Raw genomic sequence first — 20,513 nt, 5'->3', positions numbered from 1 at the left:
TTTTACAACATCTCGTAAACAATTTCCAAACTTTGAATCAGAATCGCTTAATGAGAGATTCACAGACGCTTCGCTCGACTGAATCATTAAAAAGAGTCGAATCGAATGAATGATTCATTAACTCGGACAAACGTCATTACACACGCGTGTCGCACCTTTAAACTGGTTTGCCAACCCCCTTAAAACTATTAAAGAAGAAGAAGAAGAAAAACACTCGCGTCTCAAATCAGATGTTTGTTTTCTCACGCCTCGGATGAAAGTTACTGTGTAATGTTGAAGAAACTTATGCACGTAATAATTTCTCCAGCATGAAGCATTTGTTCAATGAACGGATCTGCGCTTTATTTCGCGATAACTGGCAGCATACTTTAACATATTGGAGTGTCTTCTTTAGTTTTGGACTCTGTCTCGCTTTTCTGGGTCCGACCATACTGGACCTGAGATGTCAGACCCAGTCCACATTACAGGAGATCACTTTGGTCTTCTTCTCACAACAGTTTTTCCTCTTTATTGGAAGCACCATTGGAGGATTTTTCAGTAAAACGTGAGTATTAAGTCATACTAAATTCCTATACATCCACAGTTGTTGTTGTTTTACGTATAAACAAATTTTGTTACTTCCTCAAAAGCTGTTATCATTCAACATGATATTATGTTTACTACTATGTTCATTGAAAGTGAAGCTTCAATCTTATTTTTAAAATCGTGCGTGTTAAATTCTGTAATGTATAGCTGATTCTTATGCTGTAGGAAAGTTAATGGATTAAAAACAGGTAGATAAAATACTAGATACAAATGTTGTAGGTTTATGTGAGTTGTAGGCTAGTGTTAAATGTCCTTGAATTAATTTATTAATATCATTACATTGATGATAACAATGATCTGTTTGGTTTATACTAAGAGCAGTGATGGAAGTGAACAAAGTTTCTTTATCTCGCTGCTACTAAAACGTTTGGTAGATAAAAAAAGGAATCAAACTAATCACATTTATTCAATATAGACATGAAATTTAAATAATTTGTTGACTCATCTTAATGCAGAAAAGTTTATATCAGATTTATTATGAATCATAGAGTTCATAAAAGTTATTGTTAATGCATAAAGACATTATTCACAAATATGAAAATGAAAGCAACCTGTGTTTCTAGCAAACACAGAACGTTTCCCAAATGTTAGTTTTTGGTTATTTTTTGGGAACTTTTTTTAAGATTTTATTTTTGCAACCATAAACTAACGTTCCCCTAACGTTGCATGGTGGTTATTTTTAAATAACCTAAAAATAACTTGTACAGAATGTTCTCTAATGGTTATTTTTTGGTAATTTTTGCAACCATAAAATAACTTTCTCATAAAGTTGCAGGGTGGTTATTTTAAAATTATTTTAACGCTAGGGAACATTAAACTAACCAAAAAACGTTCCCCTAACGCTATTCTAACGTTAAAAGAGCGTTATTCTAACGTGAAGGGAACGTTAAACTAAGCTAAAAAATTTCTTAGGAAAACTCCTGGCTAACCAAAAACAAACCTTGGAAAATATCATTTTAACAACGTTAGGGGAACATTTTGAGAAACCAAAAATTGTTTGCTATGTAGGCAGCTTTTAGTCATCTAATATTTTTTAAATTAAAGGTGCTTTGCAGCATTGCCATAGACAAACCATTTTTTAGTTTCCTAAAAATCTTTTATTCAAAAGTTAGGGTTAACCCATAACCCTAACATGCATTTCTTCATCACTTTTATATATAGTCTGTAACATTTTCCACTACAAACAACACTGAAAGATCACTTTGGAGAGTTTGGAGACTCACCAAAGGACCCATTCATGGTCTCTGTTTGTGTCTAAAAACTTCTGTTGTGGTCATGTGCTTATTAAAGTCATACTGTTTCATTCAGGTTATTCAGTTAATCTGGGACTCAAGCCATATAAACACACACAAGCTGTTCCTTTATAGTACATGGCAGACAAAGATATGATAAACAAGTTTAACAAATTTTTCTTATTTGCAAAACTGCTCTTCACAGGACACAGATCACAATCACAGTTATTTCTGTGTCTTCATGTTGAATAAGGAACTGAGAATTGTTTATTTAAAAAGGAAATGTTGCTTTTAGGTCTGTTGATGATAACATCAATGTCTTTTATAGTTACAGTAGGTGTCAGTTTCTTCACACTGACAGTCTGCAAGGTTTCAACTAAATCAAACTTCTACTTTTTTTAAATATTTTACATTCAGGTGTCTTTTAATGGTTTAAAATGTTTATGCAATAAGAAAACTGAGAATAATGAATTCCCACACACTGTACATTTGTGTCCGGTTGTCCTGTAGGATCTTTATCAGTCTTTACAGCCCTGAATATATTTAAACAAGATTATGTTGTGTTTGGTCTGTGAATGTGTCAAGACCAGGAAACCTGGCATGAGCAGAGTTAAACATCTGCTGTCATGAAGCTAGCACAGATACTTGATAAGTTATCTCTACAAAAATAGTTTTCGGGGCAAGGTGAAAATTAAGTCAGTAAGAGATATCACACAGAAATATTTAAGGGTTAAGCATGCATGTAACCTTTCTTCAGGGCTTTATGCAAAGAATTTTTCATAATGGCCCGGTCGGTCAGGCCAGTGGTTCAGGTTTTCACTTATCCTGCCAAAATTTCCTCTGGACCAGCAAAAAAGATTTCAGTGTCACATATAAAACAAAAATCAAAAGTCAAATATAATTGTATATACATTTTATTAATCATTTGTGAAGATAATTGGCAATTTTAAATGTAAACTCTAATTCACAATAATCCCATAAGGGTCAATCGTTCAGGTTTATCAAGATTAACTGTGAACAGAAATGAAGAAAAAAAAGCGAAGTTTAGGGCTGCAAAATGATTAATCGCAACTAATAGTTTACAGAATAAAAGTCTTTGTTTACATCATGTATGTGTGTGTACTGGGTATAATAATTAGAAATATTTACATGTGTATATACATTTTTATATTGATATATAATTTAAATTATGTATAATTATAAATACTTAATGTATAAATAGATTTTGTTTCCTAAAATTGTACATGCATGCTAGATACAGGTCATTGAAAGTGCTAGTATCTATTTTATGCAAGAAGTTTTCTGGGGAAAAAAATCCATATTATTCCCTGTGTAGTGTAGGATAATAGCATAAAAATTCTAGACTTTTTAAGCACACGTGCTAAACTGTTCACTTTAAATGCTTATATCTTCTGTATGCAAATATTGATTCATACCAAAATGCTTTTTTTGCATAATTGTGTTTGACACATGAAAACGTCTCGGGTTACGTATGTAATTGTTGTTCCCTGAGAAGGGAACAAGACGCTGCGTCTCCCTTGTCATACTTCCTGCGTCCCTGTAACGTCGTCTTTGGCATATTTCAGATAGTGATATACTTCCTGACTCCCACGTCACCCTGTCTTTGTCATTCAGCGTCACCATTGGTTGAATTTAATATACACATTCAGATGCACTTACCCCTGGAGGCGTCCCCAAAGTGTCACCGCAGTGACGCAGCGTGAGTTCCCTCGAAAGGGAACTGTAACAATGTATCTTAAAAGGTAACACGATGTAACCTTGCTCTCACCTGAAATGTGTCCCCACATTTAGTCCTTGAATTTAAGGGTCCTGGAAATTCCTTGAACTCTGATTAAGCAACAGCTTATTTATTTTACTCGTGTCGTTCCTTCAGTTTTAATTTTACAATATTTGAATGCAGTTAAGTAAATAATTGATGTCTTGTTTCTCTTTTTTAGGTATGTGTGTTCTTTGTCTGCATTGGCAGTGTCCACTTTCATCATCTCTGTGGTGTTTGCCATCATCCCATTATGCAATCATTTACTCATGTTGGCGTTTGCCCTGGCAGTGTCTGGTCTTGCCATGGGTGTCATTGACACCATATCTAACCTACAACTGGTCAAGATCTACCAAAAAGACTCCACGGTTTTCCTGCAGGTGGGCACAAACTATTCTTATTTAGTCCTAAATATTATGTTTATCATGGTTTCATCATGTATAATTACTTAAAAAAGTTGCTCCACTGCCTTTATAGCACCTCGCACCATTTCAGGGACCATCCAATCAATGCTAGTAAATCCAGTAAATAAAAAATTAAATGCATTTAAAGTTCAAATAGATTTTATGATATCATATATATTGAATTTTTTGTGATATTGTGTAGCCTTATACAAAATACTGGCTGTAGATGAGATAGTAGGTTTATTTGAGTTCAAGGGGGCGTGTACAGCAAAGCATTTAACCAAGTTGCAACCATCAGAATTCTCAGATAAAGCCAATACAGAAGTCACTTAAACTGTAATTCCTCGACTGGCCACTAGAGGCTCCAAAAGGGAGTCAATTCCCAATGACCCCCATGTTAAAATGCCCAACTTTACATCAGACATAAATATGTTTACAGCCTGGTACAAAAAGTGTTTTTGGTCTTTTTTTGGTTTTAGGTGGGGTGATTTATAAGGTAACTCATCCGTTTGAATTAAGCCTTAAAGTTCTGCATAATTAGGGGCGTGGCCACTTGAGTGACGGTGAACTGGCACTGCTGTCGCTAGAGTCGAGCTAGGTGGGCGTAGTTTCAGCTTCACCCACGTCCCACCTCTTTGCTCATTTTCGGATATTCGTGAGTAATGTGCGGTAACGCGCGGCCAAGATGGCGACGGCAGGCACTGCCTACTATTGGCTTTATAAACGATCTTCGGAAACCTATGGGTGACGTCACGGACACTACGTCCATCTTTTTTTACAGTCTATGGTTTAAACGCGGCTGAAAAGCCAGGCAGATGCCAACTGTGTTTTTTAGCTGGGTGCTTTGGTTTCTATAATACTTCTGTTCGTTGTACAATGCGTTGGTTCTTGTGGTATGTGTCCCAGCCCTTTTCCATTGTGATTGGACAGTCCACTGAAAATGTCTTTGTTCTGCTGTTGAACACAAAGGAAGATATTTTGTAACTAAAACAGTTTGAAGCACCATTGACTTCTGTAAGATTTTTTTCCCTACTATGAAAGTCAAGGTTTCTTCTGCATCCTGCTTGATTACAAAGTTCTTATTTTGTGTTCAGCAGAACAAAAAAAATTAAGTTTGTAACAACTTAAGGGTGAGTAAATGATGACAGAATTTTCATTTCTAGGTGAACTATCGTTTTAATGCCGAAGTTTCACTTTCTAGTTTGAGCTATATTAAATTCCCCTGAGATACATTTCTTCAAAGAGTTGGGTGTGCACAGAACCCGTTCTATCGTGTCATTTCTAAAAGACATTGTTCATGCAAAATGCATAGAACAGAGCAGGTTTAAATAAGCTCACGTTGTTGTATTGTGTGTTTCGTACATGGAGTATACAACATAATACCCATGCTGCATTTTCTCTCATTTAAAAAAAAAATTGTTCTGCTGAATACAAAGAAAGATATGTGAAGAATATTTGTAACAAATCTAATCTGGGGCACCATTGACTTCCACAGTAAGATAAAATCATACTGTGGAAGTGAATGGTGCCCCAGATCTGTTTGTTTCCAAACATTTTCAAAACATTTGTGTTCAGACATTAATACAGTTTTGGAACAACGTTAGGGTAAGAAAATTACAGACTTTTAATTTTTTGGTGAACTGTCCCTTTAAGTGTAAGATATACTGTATTAAATCCCCCTGAACACAATGGGGCGGTTTTCCAGACAGGGCTTTAGCCTAGTTAGTGTTGTCTTGATCAAAAACAACTTGCTCTGACATATCTTAACATATATCAGTGCGAGTGTGTCTCAAGATACACCAGTTGTGTTTATTTATAAATTATGCTTTTAAAAAGGACTTAAAAATCCTATTTACCTAAGGCTAAGTCCTGGCTTAACTTAATCCAAGTCCGGGAAAACACCCCAATGTGTCCACTTGCTATGTTGTGACCGATGTTTCTAATGTGTTTTGGGTTGTGGCTCTTACCAAAACATGAGAGATCAGTATATTTATGCCTAAATGTGATTTCTCTTGTTTTGAGAATAAGACTTCAATTCCCAACAGATGCATATACGTTCTCAAACTCGGTGTGCACAAAACCAGTTCTATCATGTCATAAAAAAAGCTGTTTATGCAAATCACAAAAGACAGAAGTATACAAAGATTGTCAGATATCTAAAGCCTCTATTTCAGGAATGCAACATGACCAGAAGTGTGTACGTTTGTAACTGATATTTAATACAATTTAATGTGATATTCTATTTAACACTTATCTAAACAGCAATAATAAATCACTCATTACAGTGGTTATACTGTACATAAATGTAGTTTTAGCATGGTTAAGGGGGTAAGTAAAAACCCTTAACATGCAGTAACCAAAACTCACAAACCTCCTGTGGTTTATCGCTTTATTTTAAAGTAGCTTCACAACCATTTCAGTTTTAAACCTTGAGCTATCTGGGTCAATCTCACGAAACCACCAAAACATCATGCAGTAAAGATTTTACTAATAAAACATCTTGAAACCAGGATTTTGTTGGAATTACCCAACTATCCTACTATTAAAACTTTTAACTGTATTGTTCTTGGTAAAAGTCTGTCTTTGTTCTCTTTGATCTTTCCCAGGCTCTTCACTTCTTTGTAGGTCTCGGGGCTTTGGTGAGTCCCCTGATTGCCGACCCTTTCCTATCTGAAACCAACTGTGTGATCACAAACAGCAGCATCAGTACAACATCAATAAGAGATCTGAGAAACAAGCTCGCGGGCAGACATGTGCACAACGTGTCTGACGTGCATCTGCACACCGACGGTGAAGTCGTGACCAATGTTTCCTATGCATTCTGGATCATGGCTCTCACTAATGTAAGAGAGATCAGTCTGTAAACTGTGATTTAAGTTTGTATTGAGAGGCATTATTGACAGTGACGTGCAATTAAAAGACTGGCCGATAGACTTCAGAATTATGATATCAAAGTAGTGTGCATACTAAATGTTCTGTCAGCCCTGATGTCAGATGAAGGGACGGCTAGGAGGGTATTTGAATACAAGATTGTCTCCTTGGCAACTGCCCTCCATCCAACATTTTTTTTTTGCATATTCATTAGGTATAAAGATGTGTCTAAAAAGCTGTATCTGCTTTTTCCTGGATATACTACAAACTAACAACATTAATGACAAATCTATTAAATGTTAAATCTATCAAATCAATTACAAGATCATGGTGATATTTGTGATACTGCATAATTTTATTTTGAAAACTAAATTTGGCCATAAATATTGATTAAGTAATTTCAATATTTTTAAGTGTTTTATCAGTTTGCAAATAAAAATAAGCTGTAGGTCTGCAACAACTAATCGATAAAGTCAATAATAATCAGTTAGGAAAATTGTTTCCATGAAAATGTCATTATCAATTAGATGGTCTGCACATCATGGCAAAAGTTAAAGGCAGGGTAGGCAGGAATTATCTAAAAAACTTTTTTTACAAATTTGTTGAAACTGTCTCCATACACCAATACACAATCAAAATGTAAGTACTCTGGAAAAGAGAGTGTGGGACTCGAGTGTCTGTAGACCGTTCACGACTGTTTTAAACACAGCTCATTATTTCCATTCGGGACGAAACAAATGATTGGCTTGCGTGACTATCACTCTCTCTCGCGACCAGGGCTACCGCCCGCTGCTACAGGATCTGCCCACACATGCGCACAGCCGATTGATTTGAACGTGCACGAGGCACTCTAGGAAGAGCAAAAGTACGACAGAGAAAGAAGAAACCCAGAAGAGAGGGGGTGGAGTGAATGGTGATAATGAGCTGTGTTTGGGGCTGTCGTTAGAGGTCTACAGACCCTCGATTTTTGGACTCTCTTTTTCAGAGTACTTGCATTTTACTTGTGTATTGGTATATAAAGACAGCCTAAACAAATTTGTAAAAAAGTGTTTTAGACTATTTTTAGACTTAAACCTGCCTACTCTGCCTTTAAGTAAAACTTAGTACTTATTTTGTTTTTTTTTTTGTTTTTAAGAAATGTTACTGTTAAAACATAAACAAACTTTTATTTTGTTATAATAAAGAAAAAATCATAAAGCCTATTATCCGATTAATCGGTTAATCAGACAAATAATCATCAGTTTAATCGATTATCAGAATATTTGTTAGTGAGTACAGTTTTCACATAAATACTCTGATTTAGGGATTCATTTAGTTAAAATAAGGAAAAAAACAATTCTTAAAGCTTATTATCTAATTAATCGGTTAATCCGAAAACTTATCATCCGATTAATTGATTATTAGAAGATGTATTAGTAAGTACAGTTTTACACAAATACCCTGATTTAGGGTTTTATTTGGTTATAATAAAGAAAAAAACATAAAGCTTATTATCCGATTAATCGGTTAATGAGACTAATAATTATCAGATTAATCGTTTATCAGAATATTTGTTAGTGAGTACAGTTTTACACATAAATACCCTGATTTAGGGTTTTATTTAGTTATAATAAGGAAAAATAAATAAATGAATATTCTTGAAACTTACTATCCAATTAATTGGGCAATCAGACAAATAATCGTCCAATTAATCGATTATCAGCATATTTGTTAGTGCAAGCCTTAGTAAGATAAAATGTCTTGCAAAGCCAAGTTTTTAGACACAATTTCTATGCAAATAATTTGTAAAATGTTTAAACTGCTGTATGATTTATTAGTAGCCTTGGGAAATAGAATAATTCAGACAGTTGTGTCAACAGTTAAAAAGGTAAACACTCAAACATAGATCCGATGTTGTTTATGTTAATGTCTATGTCACCCTTAGCTCATCCAGAATGATTCGCTTATATCATTTAAATGAATCAAAACAATAAATATATTGTTAAACTCACATAGACTGCTCCTGGTTACATGGGTTTATCCAGCTAATGTCTCTATACATAACTTGCTATCGTCTTTGTGTTTAGCTCCCTGTACCCATCGCAATATTAATCCTCATGTACCGTGAGCGGGTGTTCGCGTGCGGTTGGAATCCCAGTCGTCGCCTGTTAGATGGAGACATGCTGGCGATGAAAACATGGGGGACAACAGGACAGTTAGACGACAGCAGCCAACAGAAAGAAGACCCCACAAGTAAGACTTGAGGTTGTGTTTGAAATCAAATCATCATCTAATCCAACTCAAAATGTTACTTTGCATTTTGATTCTAATTTTGTGTCACAATGTCGTAACTTTTGCTTATCCAGTCAAATAATGAGTCACAAATCAGATGCATTGTGTTAAACCATGTATGTTTTGACAAATGTAGTAGCTCATGCAGGTATACTATGCGTACCATTTTAATAGTATGCACCGTATACATACACACAGCAATACTTACTACACAACTTTCTGTGCTGTGCATGTAAATCCATTACGTCTGTATCAACAATTGTGATGGAGTACTAAATTTGATGTTTGTACTTGGATGTCAGTAAAGAGCCAGCAAAACATGTACGACTAATGACTTGAGATTAACCGATTGTTGTAATGCATTAAAGCATACTTTCTGTGATTTTGTATTAAGTAAATTCAGTATTTAGGTTTTGCAGTACAGTTTTACACACAAATACAATGATTCATGTTTTTATTTAGTTATAATAAGGAAAATAACCGATTAATCAGACAAATAATCGTCCGATTAATCGATTATCAGAATATTTGTTATATATTACTGAGTGCCAGCCTAAGTAGGTTACAATGACTTACTAGGGCAAAACATGTACGACAAATCACTTCAGTTGAATCTTTTGCTGTAATCCTCAACTGTAAGTCGCTTTGGATAAAAGCGTCTGCTAAGTGCATAAATGTAAGATGTACATAAAGCCATAAAAGGATACTTTCTGTGATCTTCCTCCTCTATATCCCAACTCTTCATTGCTGTCTCCACAAGCCATATAGACATATTCAGCTGCTGTCTCCTTGGCAACAAGAATGGACTTCCACTGTCTTTCTTTGGGATTCATATCCTCGGGGGTCTGGTGCTCTTCTTCTCTGACGGTATAGTGGTAAGGAGGATTAGCACTTCACGGCCGTGTCGGCTCTGTAATTTAAGAGCGTTTGCTTAATTACTGTTTTTATTAATTCATGTTTTATTTAATCTCCTACCTCAGGGCTCATACACAGGCTTTGTCTATACCTATGCAGTGGCGCCCCCTATGAATCTACCTCACAAGACTGCCGGCTACTTGACGTCAGTCTTCTGGGCGGCCATTACCTTGGGCCGCCTATCTGCTATACCGCTGTCTTACCGGTGTAAGCCCTTTCGACTGCTAACCGTCAGTCAGGTACGATCTTTACCTCTTACGAACAGCCAATGAAAGAGTCAGATTTTTATTATTCCCCTAATGAAAACAATCCTAAAACCAGGGTTCCCACGGGTCCTTGAAATCCTTGAAAGTTTGTGAATCTGGGGGAAATAATTCAAGGCCCTGGGAAGTTTTTGAAAATATACATACATAGATACAGGTGCTTGAATCTATTTTATGCAAGGAGTTTTCTGGAAAAAATCCATATTATTCCCTGTGTAGTGTAGGATAATATCATAAAAATTCTAGACTTTTTAAGCACACGTGCTAAACTGTTCACTTTAAATGCTTATATCTTCTGTATGTGAATGTTGATTCATACCAAAATGCTTTTTTGCATAGTTGTGTTTGACACATGAAAACATCTCGGATTACGTACGTAACTGTTGTTCACTGAGAAGGGAACAAGACGCTGCATCTCCGTTGCCTTACTTCCTGCATCCCTGTAACGCCGTCTTCGGCAATATTTCAGATAGTGATATACTTCCTGGCTCCCGCGTCACCCTGTCTTTGTCGTTAAGCCTCACCATTGGTTGAATTTGATATACACATTCAGACGCACTTACCCCTGGAGGCGTCCCCAAAGTGTCACCGCAGTGACACAGCGTGAGTTCCTCTCGAAAGGGAACTGTAACAATGTATCTTAAAAGGTAACACAATGTAACTTGCTCTCACTTAAAATCTTTCAAATATTGCAAACTTTTGTAATATGCACATTGCAATATGCACATTTTGCAATATTACGCTCATTATATCGCTTAAAGGAACACGCCCACACTTTGGGAACGTAGCTTATTCACAGTATCCCCCAGAGTTAGATAAGTCCATACAAACCTTTATAATCTCCGTGCGTGCTGTAACTCTGTCTGACGCACCCACCGCTATAGCTTAGCACAAAGACTGGAAGTAAATGGCTCCAGCTAGCATCCTGCTACCAATAAGTGACAAAATAACAACAACATTTTCCTATTTATATGTTGTTATTTGTATAATCACACCATGTACAAATAACAAGGTGATATGAGACACAGCGATCTTTTGACCGTATACATACTGGGAACTATATTCTCAGAAGGTGAATCACTCCGCCCAAGTAGCAGTGCTTCTGGGAATATAGTTCCCAGTATGTATGCGGTCGGGGGATGGCTGTGTCTCATGTCACCTTGTTGTTTGTACATGGTGTGATTATACAAATCACAACACATAAATAGTTCGCGTTGTTTTGTCGCTTATTGGGAGCAGTGTGCTGGCTGGAGCCATTCACTTTCAGTCTTTGTGCTAAGCTAAGCTAGCGGGGGCTGCGTCAGACAGAGTTACAGCATGCACGGAGATGAGAAAGGTATGTATGGACTTATCTAACTCTGGGGGATACGATGAATAAGCTAAATCCCCAAAATGTGGGCGTGTTCCTTTAACTTGTCCCATTGATCAGACATAATGACAGAAAAGTTTAGTTTGAATGCACTCTTAAGTCGCTTTGGGAGAAAGTGTTTGCTAAATAAATAAGCGTATCTTCTTGTTTATTGGCCAAATTGAGCTTCAAAGGAGAACAGATCTAATGCAGACTGTTCAAATTTGGGCTACATTCATTGGATCAACATTGCAATTTGTTAACTTTAATATTATTTTGTGCTTACTAGAAAAACAAAGCAGTCATGTCGTATGAACACGTCATGATTCGATTGCAAGTCTTGCATTAGATAAAACTCTCCTGGACAGATTTATGTTGGTTAAACTAAAGCGGTTTATGATTTCACCATAAAGGTGTGCCAATGCACCAGGGAAACTGTAGACGGGAACAAACATCCTTGTTGTGGATCCTGCTCCATCCTGTCAATTTGCCAGATAGAGATTTATTTGTCTGGCGTAACTAAGCAGTGCCTTTTACACCAAACGTTCAACACCTCGAATACCAAATACATCACTTATCCAAATGCAAATCTTTTCTCTTTTGTTGTCCAGGTGGGTGTGATAGTCACGCTTCTCCTGCTGCTGGTTATGTCGAACAGCACCGTGTTCCTCTTCATCGGCACCTGCTGTCTCGGCCTTTTCATCAGCAGTATTTTCCCCTGCATGCTTGCGTTCACCGAAGACATCCTGGAATATAAAGGTATTATAAAGCATAGAAAGAGACTGTTTTTGCTATTGTTACTTTGTCTCATTCTGATGCCTTTGATGATTAGTGATTCAGTATTTACCCAAGTTAAACGAGAAGCAACACGCCCTTTGTTCTTTCTATTGTCGGCCTTTGATGTAACTCGAAAGTGCGGATTGATGGGTGTCAAGACTACTGCTTATGAACACAAAGGGTCAGAGCCACAGGTGTATGAAGTATCGGGAAATAAATGGCTAATTACTAAGTGCACACAGTAGCTGTAGGGGACGGTTAGGGGAGAGGGAATTTTAAAAATATCAGTAATGAATTTATGTCAGCCGGTCCAACAGGACCTGCAGGTTTGGAGTGTAAATGAACCGACTGGTTGCAGATGTAGCAGATGTTTAAATCATGCAATGTGGAAAACAAAGAAAAATGAAGATGCGTCATATAATGAACTATCTTTTTTTTAGGCTGCGCCACCACGGTTTTGGTAACCAGTGCAGGGATGGGGGAGATGTTACTTCAGGTCATCGTCGGATCGGTACGTCTGCGCGTTATATACGCATTATGACTTTAACTCACTGTAATTGTGTTGATTCGAGTCATTTTGTTGTCTCAGGTGATGCACAATCGCGGCAGCTACAGCTTCCTGTTGTCTGGAATGATTTTCGGATGCTTGGAGTTTATGTTCTTCATATTGTTGTACTTCGTCCAGCATAATTACAAAAGCTTCTCTGAAGGTTTGTATTTACACAAGTCACCCTTAAAAAATGTGTAGGCTTTTTCTGTGTTGTGAAATTCAACAGAATGGATTAAATGTGGTAAAGTGTGTTGCACGGAGCGGAGACATACTATTAACTTTGCTAACTGTATTCATTCACATTACAAAATAACAATGCATATTAAAAATGCTTTAAACATGACATAGTACTCCAAAGTCTGCTTCTTAAAGGGGTCATATTATAAAAATCTGACTTTTACATGTTTTAAGTGCTATAATTGGGTCCCCAGAGCTTCTATCAACCTAGGAAATGTGAAAAAGATCAACCCAGTAACTTAGTTTTGGTAAACCATTCTTTGCAAGCATGTGAAAAAAAGCTAATTGAAATTTGGCTCCCCTTGTAATGTCAGAGGGCAAGAGAGAAAATAATTGGAAGCACAGTTGATTTTTAATTTCAACAAACCACCATTATGGCGATCAGTGTTTGCTTATCATTAGCTCATTTGCATTTAAAGGGACACACCCAAAACCGGCACATTTTTGCTACACCTACAAAGTGGCAATTTTAAACAGTGTTTGAATTATGTCTCAGATTATGGGAGCTAAGCCCCGCCCCCCGGCCAAGCCCTCCCCGTGGGTCACCGTGATTTCACAAAGTAAGATGTGATTCTGGATCAACATTTTTTGTTGGTCCTAAATTATTGTTTTAATCAAAGAAACTCTAAATTATGCTTAACTCAAACCCTAACCATTTTTACACCTCAAATTAGTGTGAAATAATCATTTGAGAAGAATTTACTTGAATATTTATCCCTTAAACCTAAAGATTACTACACTGAAAAAATTATTCATTCAATTTACTCAGTTTTTTTAAGGTAAGTAGCTACCATTTAAACAAAAGGTTCTTTTTACTTTATTTTACTATTTTAATGATTTTTTTTTGTTTGTTTAAATGTAGCTTAAATAAGTTGATTGCAACCACTTACCTTTAAAAAATTGGTGAAGATTCTAAAATAAAGATTCTTACAGTCAACGAGGTGAGAATAATGCATAATTCCTTCAGAAAACAGCGTGAGGTGCACTTGAGAGTTGCACATTTATTTCAGACAGAAATCTTTTGGATTAGTTTATTGCAAAATTGTGACAAATGATGGAGAGTATCACTTTGTGGCAGTGCCGCATGCGAATTTTAAATTCATGTAGTATTTTAATAAAAATTGTGGTCCCTCAATGCTTATGGGGGGTCTGGGACCACCCTAGCCCCCCTCTCAATTCAAACACTGATTTTAACATGCTATAATAAATTATCGTATTTTGAGCTAAAACTTTACATACACACTCTGGGAACACAAAAGACTTATTTTATATCTTTAAAAAGTCTCATCATAGGACCCCTTTAAATACTGGCATGTTTAAATCCATTCTGCATATTTTCCCCACAATAAAAAAGTGTGGACTATATTATGTCCTAATGTTGATTAAACTAATTATTAAAAACAAAACTAATAACTTATTAAACTAATTTTAGCTAAAAATCAATTTCATCATTGAAAACCAATGCTGTTTATTTCAGTTCACTTGAGAATGTAACTTCTGCTGTTTTTTCACATAGTTTTACCCAGTAATTCCCCGAAGGAAAGTCTTGAGGAAAATGGGATCAAGACCTGCTCTGGTGCAGTGCTGAACTCGTGGGAGATCTTGGAGCAGAAAGCATCAATCGATCCACGGCAATAAAGGTCTGAGGTCATCCACAGAGAAGATTGATGAAAATATGACTGCCATAAAGGGATGAAGGACCTGTTGACATTCCCGTCGTTAAAGCAAAGATCAAATATATCTGTGGACGAACATGAAAATCAATGGCAATGTATAGAGCAACGTATTAAAGTGTTAAAAATCAGGGATCTTGAACAAAAGATTTATTTTTGTATTTAAATGTTTTTGATAAATGGAAAGTGCAATGAACGATGCTGTATTATTATATTATGATCACAGTGCTCAGTGTATGCAATGTAACTTGTATGTGCAATACAATCAAAAGAAATTATGGAATCAAAATTCAAATAGTTTTTGCTTAATTGTTAGAAACAAGTTAATTCAGTGAAATCTCATATGAAAGCACTGAAAGAATTTAAATCTTTTTGGATCAATATAAGAAAATAAATCAGGTAAATAGCTCTCACTTGTTTGTGTTTGCTGTACCTTTAAATTCTCATCCAACTAGTTGCTAATTTCTTCTCTCTTGAAACTAACATCGGCATAAAAAATTGTGGTCTGAATGGGAAAAAAAATACTTTAATGCCTTCCTTGTTTTATGTACAGCTTAAGGTCTCTCTGAAGCCCATGACCTTGGTGTACAGGTGGGCGAACGTGATCGAGTGCTGTCTCAGTGCATTTCTCGTGACCTTTGTGAAATTGTACTTAGCTGCTGCTTTTTATTTCTGGTTTCTGCAGCGTGCTAACATCACTAACACAAAATCATCATAAATGCTTTTTGCAGCTGTATTTGATGACACACAAACCAAATCATAGTTACAAGATTTTATTAAAATCTTCCCTCCCTTCTGACATCTACAGATTAGTACAGCCTACGCCAACTAACACAGATTTGTAAACATTTGAGCTGCATGAGACGGTCTGAAAAAATACATTTGCACAAAAATATTGAATAAAGCATTTGGTGTCGATCTTGTACCATAAAACACATTTCATTGTCCCTTTTTCACAATATACATTTCTTTGCTAAAAAGAAAGAAAACATCCTGTTCAAAATACAATGCAATGGACTGATTTGTGTCAACGCTTTGCAAAAGAGAAAAAAAAACATTTTCTTTTGGAGGATAAATGTTATGGGTTAAATACAAAACAAATTTGCTTGAATTTGGATACACAAAATAAACTCTTCTTATTTAAAAATAAATCATTGATCGACATCAATAAACTTCTAACTATTCAAATCGTGTTAACGTTATGCTAAGATAAAATACACAATGGAAAGTGTTTGTTCTGCACTGAAAAAAAAACTGGTTGCACATGATTAAATTAAAGGTGGTGTGTGTAAATTTTAGTGGCATCTAGTGGTGAGATTGCGAATTGCAACCAACAGTTCACCCCTCAATTTTAAAACGCATATAGTAGCTGCCACAGGACAAACATGTTGTCGTCTGAAACAACGTATGAACAAAATGCGCTTTGTAAAACAGTTTGCGTTTAGGGGCTACTGTAGAAACATGATGGCGACTTCCATGTAAGGAAACCCGCCGTGTATGGAGATAAAACGGCTCATAAAAACAATACAGTTCATTATGTAAGGTGTTTACACACCACTGATAATACATTTATGTAGATTAATTGCATTTCTGTCAAGAGATCCTCCTAAAAGTTACACAATGAACCTTTAAGTTTTCTTAAAATGATTAAATCAAGTTATCTTAAAATGAAATTAATGTTAATTTTTATCAAATTGCAGGCCCATTACGGGACATTTTTAATCAATATTCATTATTTGTGAAAAAATAGTGAGAATATTAGATACAGTAAATATCCTGAAAATGTGTTTTTTGAAATTCATTATAATATCTCTGTGGCTCACAAGTATTGGATGCATACGCTGTAAAAATTAATTGTTAATGAATTTATTAAAACTTAAATGGTTAAAGGGGACATTTCACAAGACTTTTTTTTTAAATGTCAAATCTTTGATGTCCGCAGAGTACATATGTGACGACGTAGCTCAAAATACCAAATAGATCATTTATTATAACATGTTAAAATTGTCACTTTGTAGGCGTGAGCAAAAATGGTGTGTCCCTTTAAATGCAAATGAGCTGATCTCTGCACTAAATGTCAGTGCTGTGGTTGGGTAGTGTGGATTAAGGGGCGGTATTATAATAATAAGATCCCCTTCTGACGTAACAGGGGGAGCCAAATTTCAAAGAGCTATTTTTTCACATACTTGCAGAGAATGGTTTACCAAAACTAAGTTACTGGGTTGATCATTTTCTAGGTTGATAAAAGCACTGGGGACCCAATTCTAGCACTTAAAGGTGCAGTGTGTAATTTTTAGAAGGATCTCTTGAAAGAAATGCTAAATAATATACAAAACTATATTATCAGGGGTGTATAAAGACCTTTTAAAATAAACCAGTATGTTTTTATAACCTTACAATGAGACATTTTTATCTACATACACAGAGGGTCCCCTTACATGAAAGTTGCCATTTTGTGCCGACATGTTTCTACAGAAGCCCTTAACGGACAAACTTATTTACTAAGTTGTCTCCGACGATGACATGTTTGTCCAGTGGTGGCTATCGTAGCTTCTTTATGCATTTCAAAACTGAGGGTTGGGCAGTGGACAGAACCGTTGGTTGCTATTCACAACCTCACCACTAGATGCCGCTAAAATTTACACACTGCACCTTTAAACATGGAAAAAGTCAGATTTTCATGATATGTCCCCTTTAAGTTAAATCAATTTAAAAATGACAATTAATTTCAACTTTCAGAAGTTGCTATAAATTATACAAATAAAGTAAATAAAAACTTATTCAGCTAATTCAACCTTATTTTTATAATTTATAGCAACTCCTTACTAGTCAAAAAAGTAAAAAAATTGTGAATTCAAGTTGCTCATGTAAGTGTAAGTGCAACAAGGCATTTTTTAAATTGTAGATGCCTAATCTTGTATCCTGAATTGAAAATGTGTTAAAAAAAAATGTAGCTTTACATCAGATTCTAAAAAAACAAAAAAGTGCCAGCAAAAAGAAAAAACTGTTAAAACAAAGATAAATATAAGTGCTTTAAACTGGCATCGAGTACAACAGATGTTCTTTGCGGCTACAACAGTTAAATGTGTCAAAGTAGGAACAAACCATAAAGACATCATCGCTTGCAGGCTAAATAAATCCATTTCTATCCATTACAGAGAACAAGATGAATATTCAGAGAAACAAAACAAATCTAATGACTATATAACAAATTTAAAACAAGGTTTAAAAATCATGAATATGTTTAGCGGCTTTTCCTCCGAACACAAAGCAACACTGTGGGTTGGGGAGCATTTAACTATAATAAAGAAATAAAAAAACAACAGACACGGTACAGAAACCATTATTCACAATATAAAGGCGTAAAGCAACTCATTATGCCCTGATAAAAAGGCAATCGCATTTGCAGTGCTTACAAAACAAGCAACCAAAAACAACTTGAATGTTACAGGAATGCAAAGTAAAAAAGATCAGAAAGAAAATAATACACAATGCTATTGACATCCCATTACATGTTATCGTATGTACAATAAAAAGTGTTAGATCACCTCATTAAAGGATTAGTTCACCCAAAAATAAAACTCAATCATCATTTATTTCAGTATGAAAAACAGCAGATCGGAGGTTTTGCGAAAACAATCTCTATTTGTTTATACAAGTTTACAACAAGGTCCTATACAATGACAAAAAGTGTTATTTTTAGGTGAACTATTGCTTCAATGCTGGATAAAATCTATGAATATAATCTGAAAATATTAGTACTGAAAAAGAAGAGTAAACTATTTCATATGATCCGATGGATCTCAATACAATTCTGAAGAAACGTAATCTTACCGTTCATTAACTTTAAAGGAATGCACCCGGTAATATTCTTAATTCAAAGCTTATCTTTATGGAAACTTTAGAAACTTATTTCACAGTTTGCATAACAAAACCGAAACCCAGTTACATTATGGAGCGTCTAAAGAGCTTGAAGTTGTATTTAAAAATAAAATGAAATGATGTTTTAGTTCATAGCTCCACAGAGGACACAAGATTTGTTTCAGAATAGTGAAACAAATAAAGATACTGTTGTCCGTTTTTATTTTATTGACAACAGGACTTCAAGGCACCATGTTAGCATGGGTGTAAAATAACTAAGTAAACATTTCTACTGGATTTCACACAATACCATAACACAATAAAGGCCCTTTAACGTGACTCAAACATTACCACACTTATCTATGGTTAAAACCTGTGCACCATACTGACCTCATGATCGGCCAATAAATACAAGACAATCTAGTCAGCAAAAAACAAAACTATGATCTAGTTATCGATAATGTCAAAAGAATATCATGACGATCAAAAAATATTTCATACAGTTCAAAAGTTTAGGGTCACTTATTTTAGTAAACTTGTCAAAACTATAATGTAACTTTGGGAATCATGTTGTGACTGAAGTAAATTTAAAATAAATCCAAACAATCCTATATTTTAGCATCTTTGGTGTAGTCCCCTTTTTAAAGATTTGTAGGTGATCCTATTCTTCAAAATAAGATCCCATCTCTTATCCTAGGCTCTAATTGGCTGCTTTTGCTTTATTATTTAGTCCGAAGTAATTTGTTTAAAACCCTAATTTTAAAATAAAACATGTTTTCTAATGAAAGAAATTCATATTTATTTTTGGTAAGGCTGCACGATATTTCGGACATGATAGTTATCGTGATAACAGTATATGCAATATCCATATCACAGAGAGTTGCGATAACTAAACATTTATTTCACGTGTCTATAATTTGTGTGTTGCATGCGTAGATTGTCCAAATTAGACCGATCAGAAAAGTCCTTACTAAATACCTGCCAAGTAGGTCTTATGCTCTGTACACACCAAACGCGGGGCATCGCATTACTCGCTCTAGATTACTCGCGGGATTTAACTTCGTGTCATGCAAATTTTTCGCTCGAGTTGAATATTTTCAACTTGGGCGAAAACGCGTTTGATGCGAATAGCGTGTGTTTTCGCGGCAAATGAACCGCCCATATCGCGTCATTCGCATTGCCCCATGCGAGGATGTTTCTTTGCATTGCCTTTGTATGTAATCTAGTTGTGCAAATTGTTGAACTCACTTTTGGTGTGAACCCAAAGTTATACTGTAATGCTACGTACGCACCAAACACGGGGCATCGCATTACTTGCTCTAGATTACTCGCGGGATTTAACTTTGTGTCATGCGAATTTTGCGCTCGAGTTGAATATTTTCAACTTGGGTGTAGACGCGTTTTGAGGTGAATAGCGCATGTTTTTGAGGCAAAAGCGCCACCCATATCGTGTCATTCGCATCGCCCCACGCGAGGACACATCTGATCGCGTCTTTGCATTGACTTTGTATGTAATCTACTCGCGCAAATCGCTGAACTCGCGTTTTGTGTGAACCCACAGTTATTCTGTAATGCTACGTACGCACCAAACACGGGGCATCGTGTTACTTGCTCTAGATTACTCGCGGGATTTAACTTTGTGTCATGTGAATTTTGCGCTCGAGTTGAATATTTTCAACTTGGGCGTAAACGCGTTTGAGGCGAATAGCGCATGTTTTCGTGGCAAACGCGCCGCCCATATTGTGTCAT

At 35.8% G+C, this 20,513-nt stretch overlaps 1 protein-coding gene across 1 annotated transcript; it reads left to right on the top strand.

The window, feature by feature from the left end:
• The first annotated feature begins 93 nt into the window (after positions 1-93).
• Positions 94-15,868, top strand: mfsd4aa (major facilitator superfamily domain containing 4Aa). The gene is made up of 10 exons (XM_073876384.1): positions 94-544; positions 3,776-3,974; positions 6,605-6,841; positions 8,936-9,088; positions 9,890-10,015; positions 10,121-10,294; positions 12,278-12,425; positions 12,884-12,954; positions 13,033-13,153; positions 14,747-15,868. Exons 1-10 carry the CDS (start codon positions 309-311, stop codon positions 14,866-14,868), a joined length of 1,587 nt encoding a protein of 528 aa, XP_073732485.1. The 5' UTR covers positions 94-308; the 3' UTR covers positions 14,869-15,868.
• The last annotated feature ends 4,645 nt before the right edge of the window (positions 15,869-20,513 follow it).

This window comes from Misgurnus anguillicaudatus, chromosome 14, assembly GCF_027580225.2.
Source record: "Misgurnus anguillicaudatus chromosome 14, ASM2758022v2, whole genome shotgun sequence".
Classification (NCBI taxonomy): Eukaryota; Metazoa; Chordata; class Actinopteri; order Cypriniformes; family Cobitidae; genus Misgurnus; species Misgurnus anguillicaudatus.
Note: the sequence above shows the minus strand (reverse complement) of the source record. Positions and strands in the feature narration are given on the sequence as shown.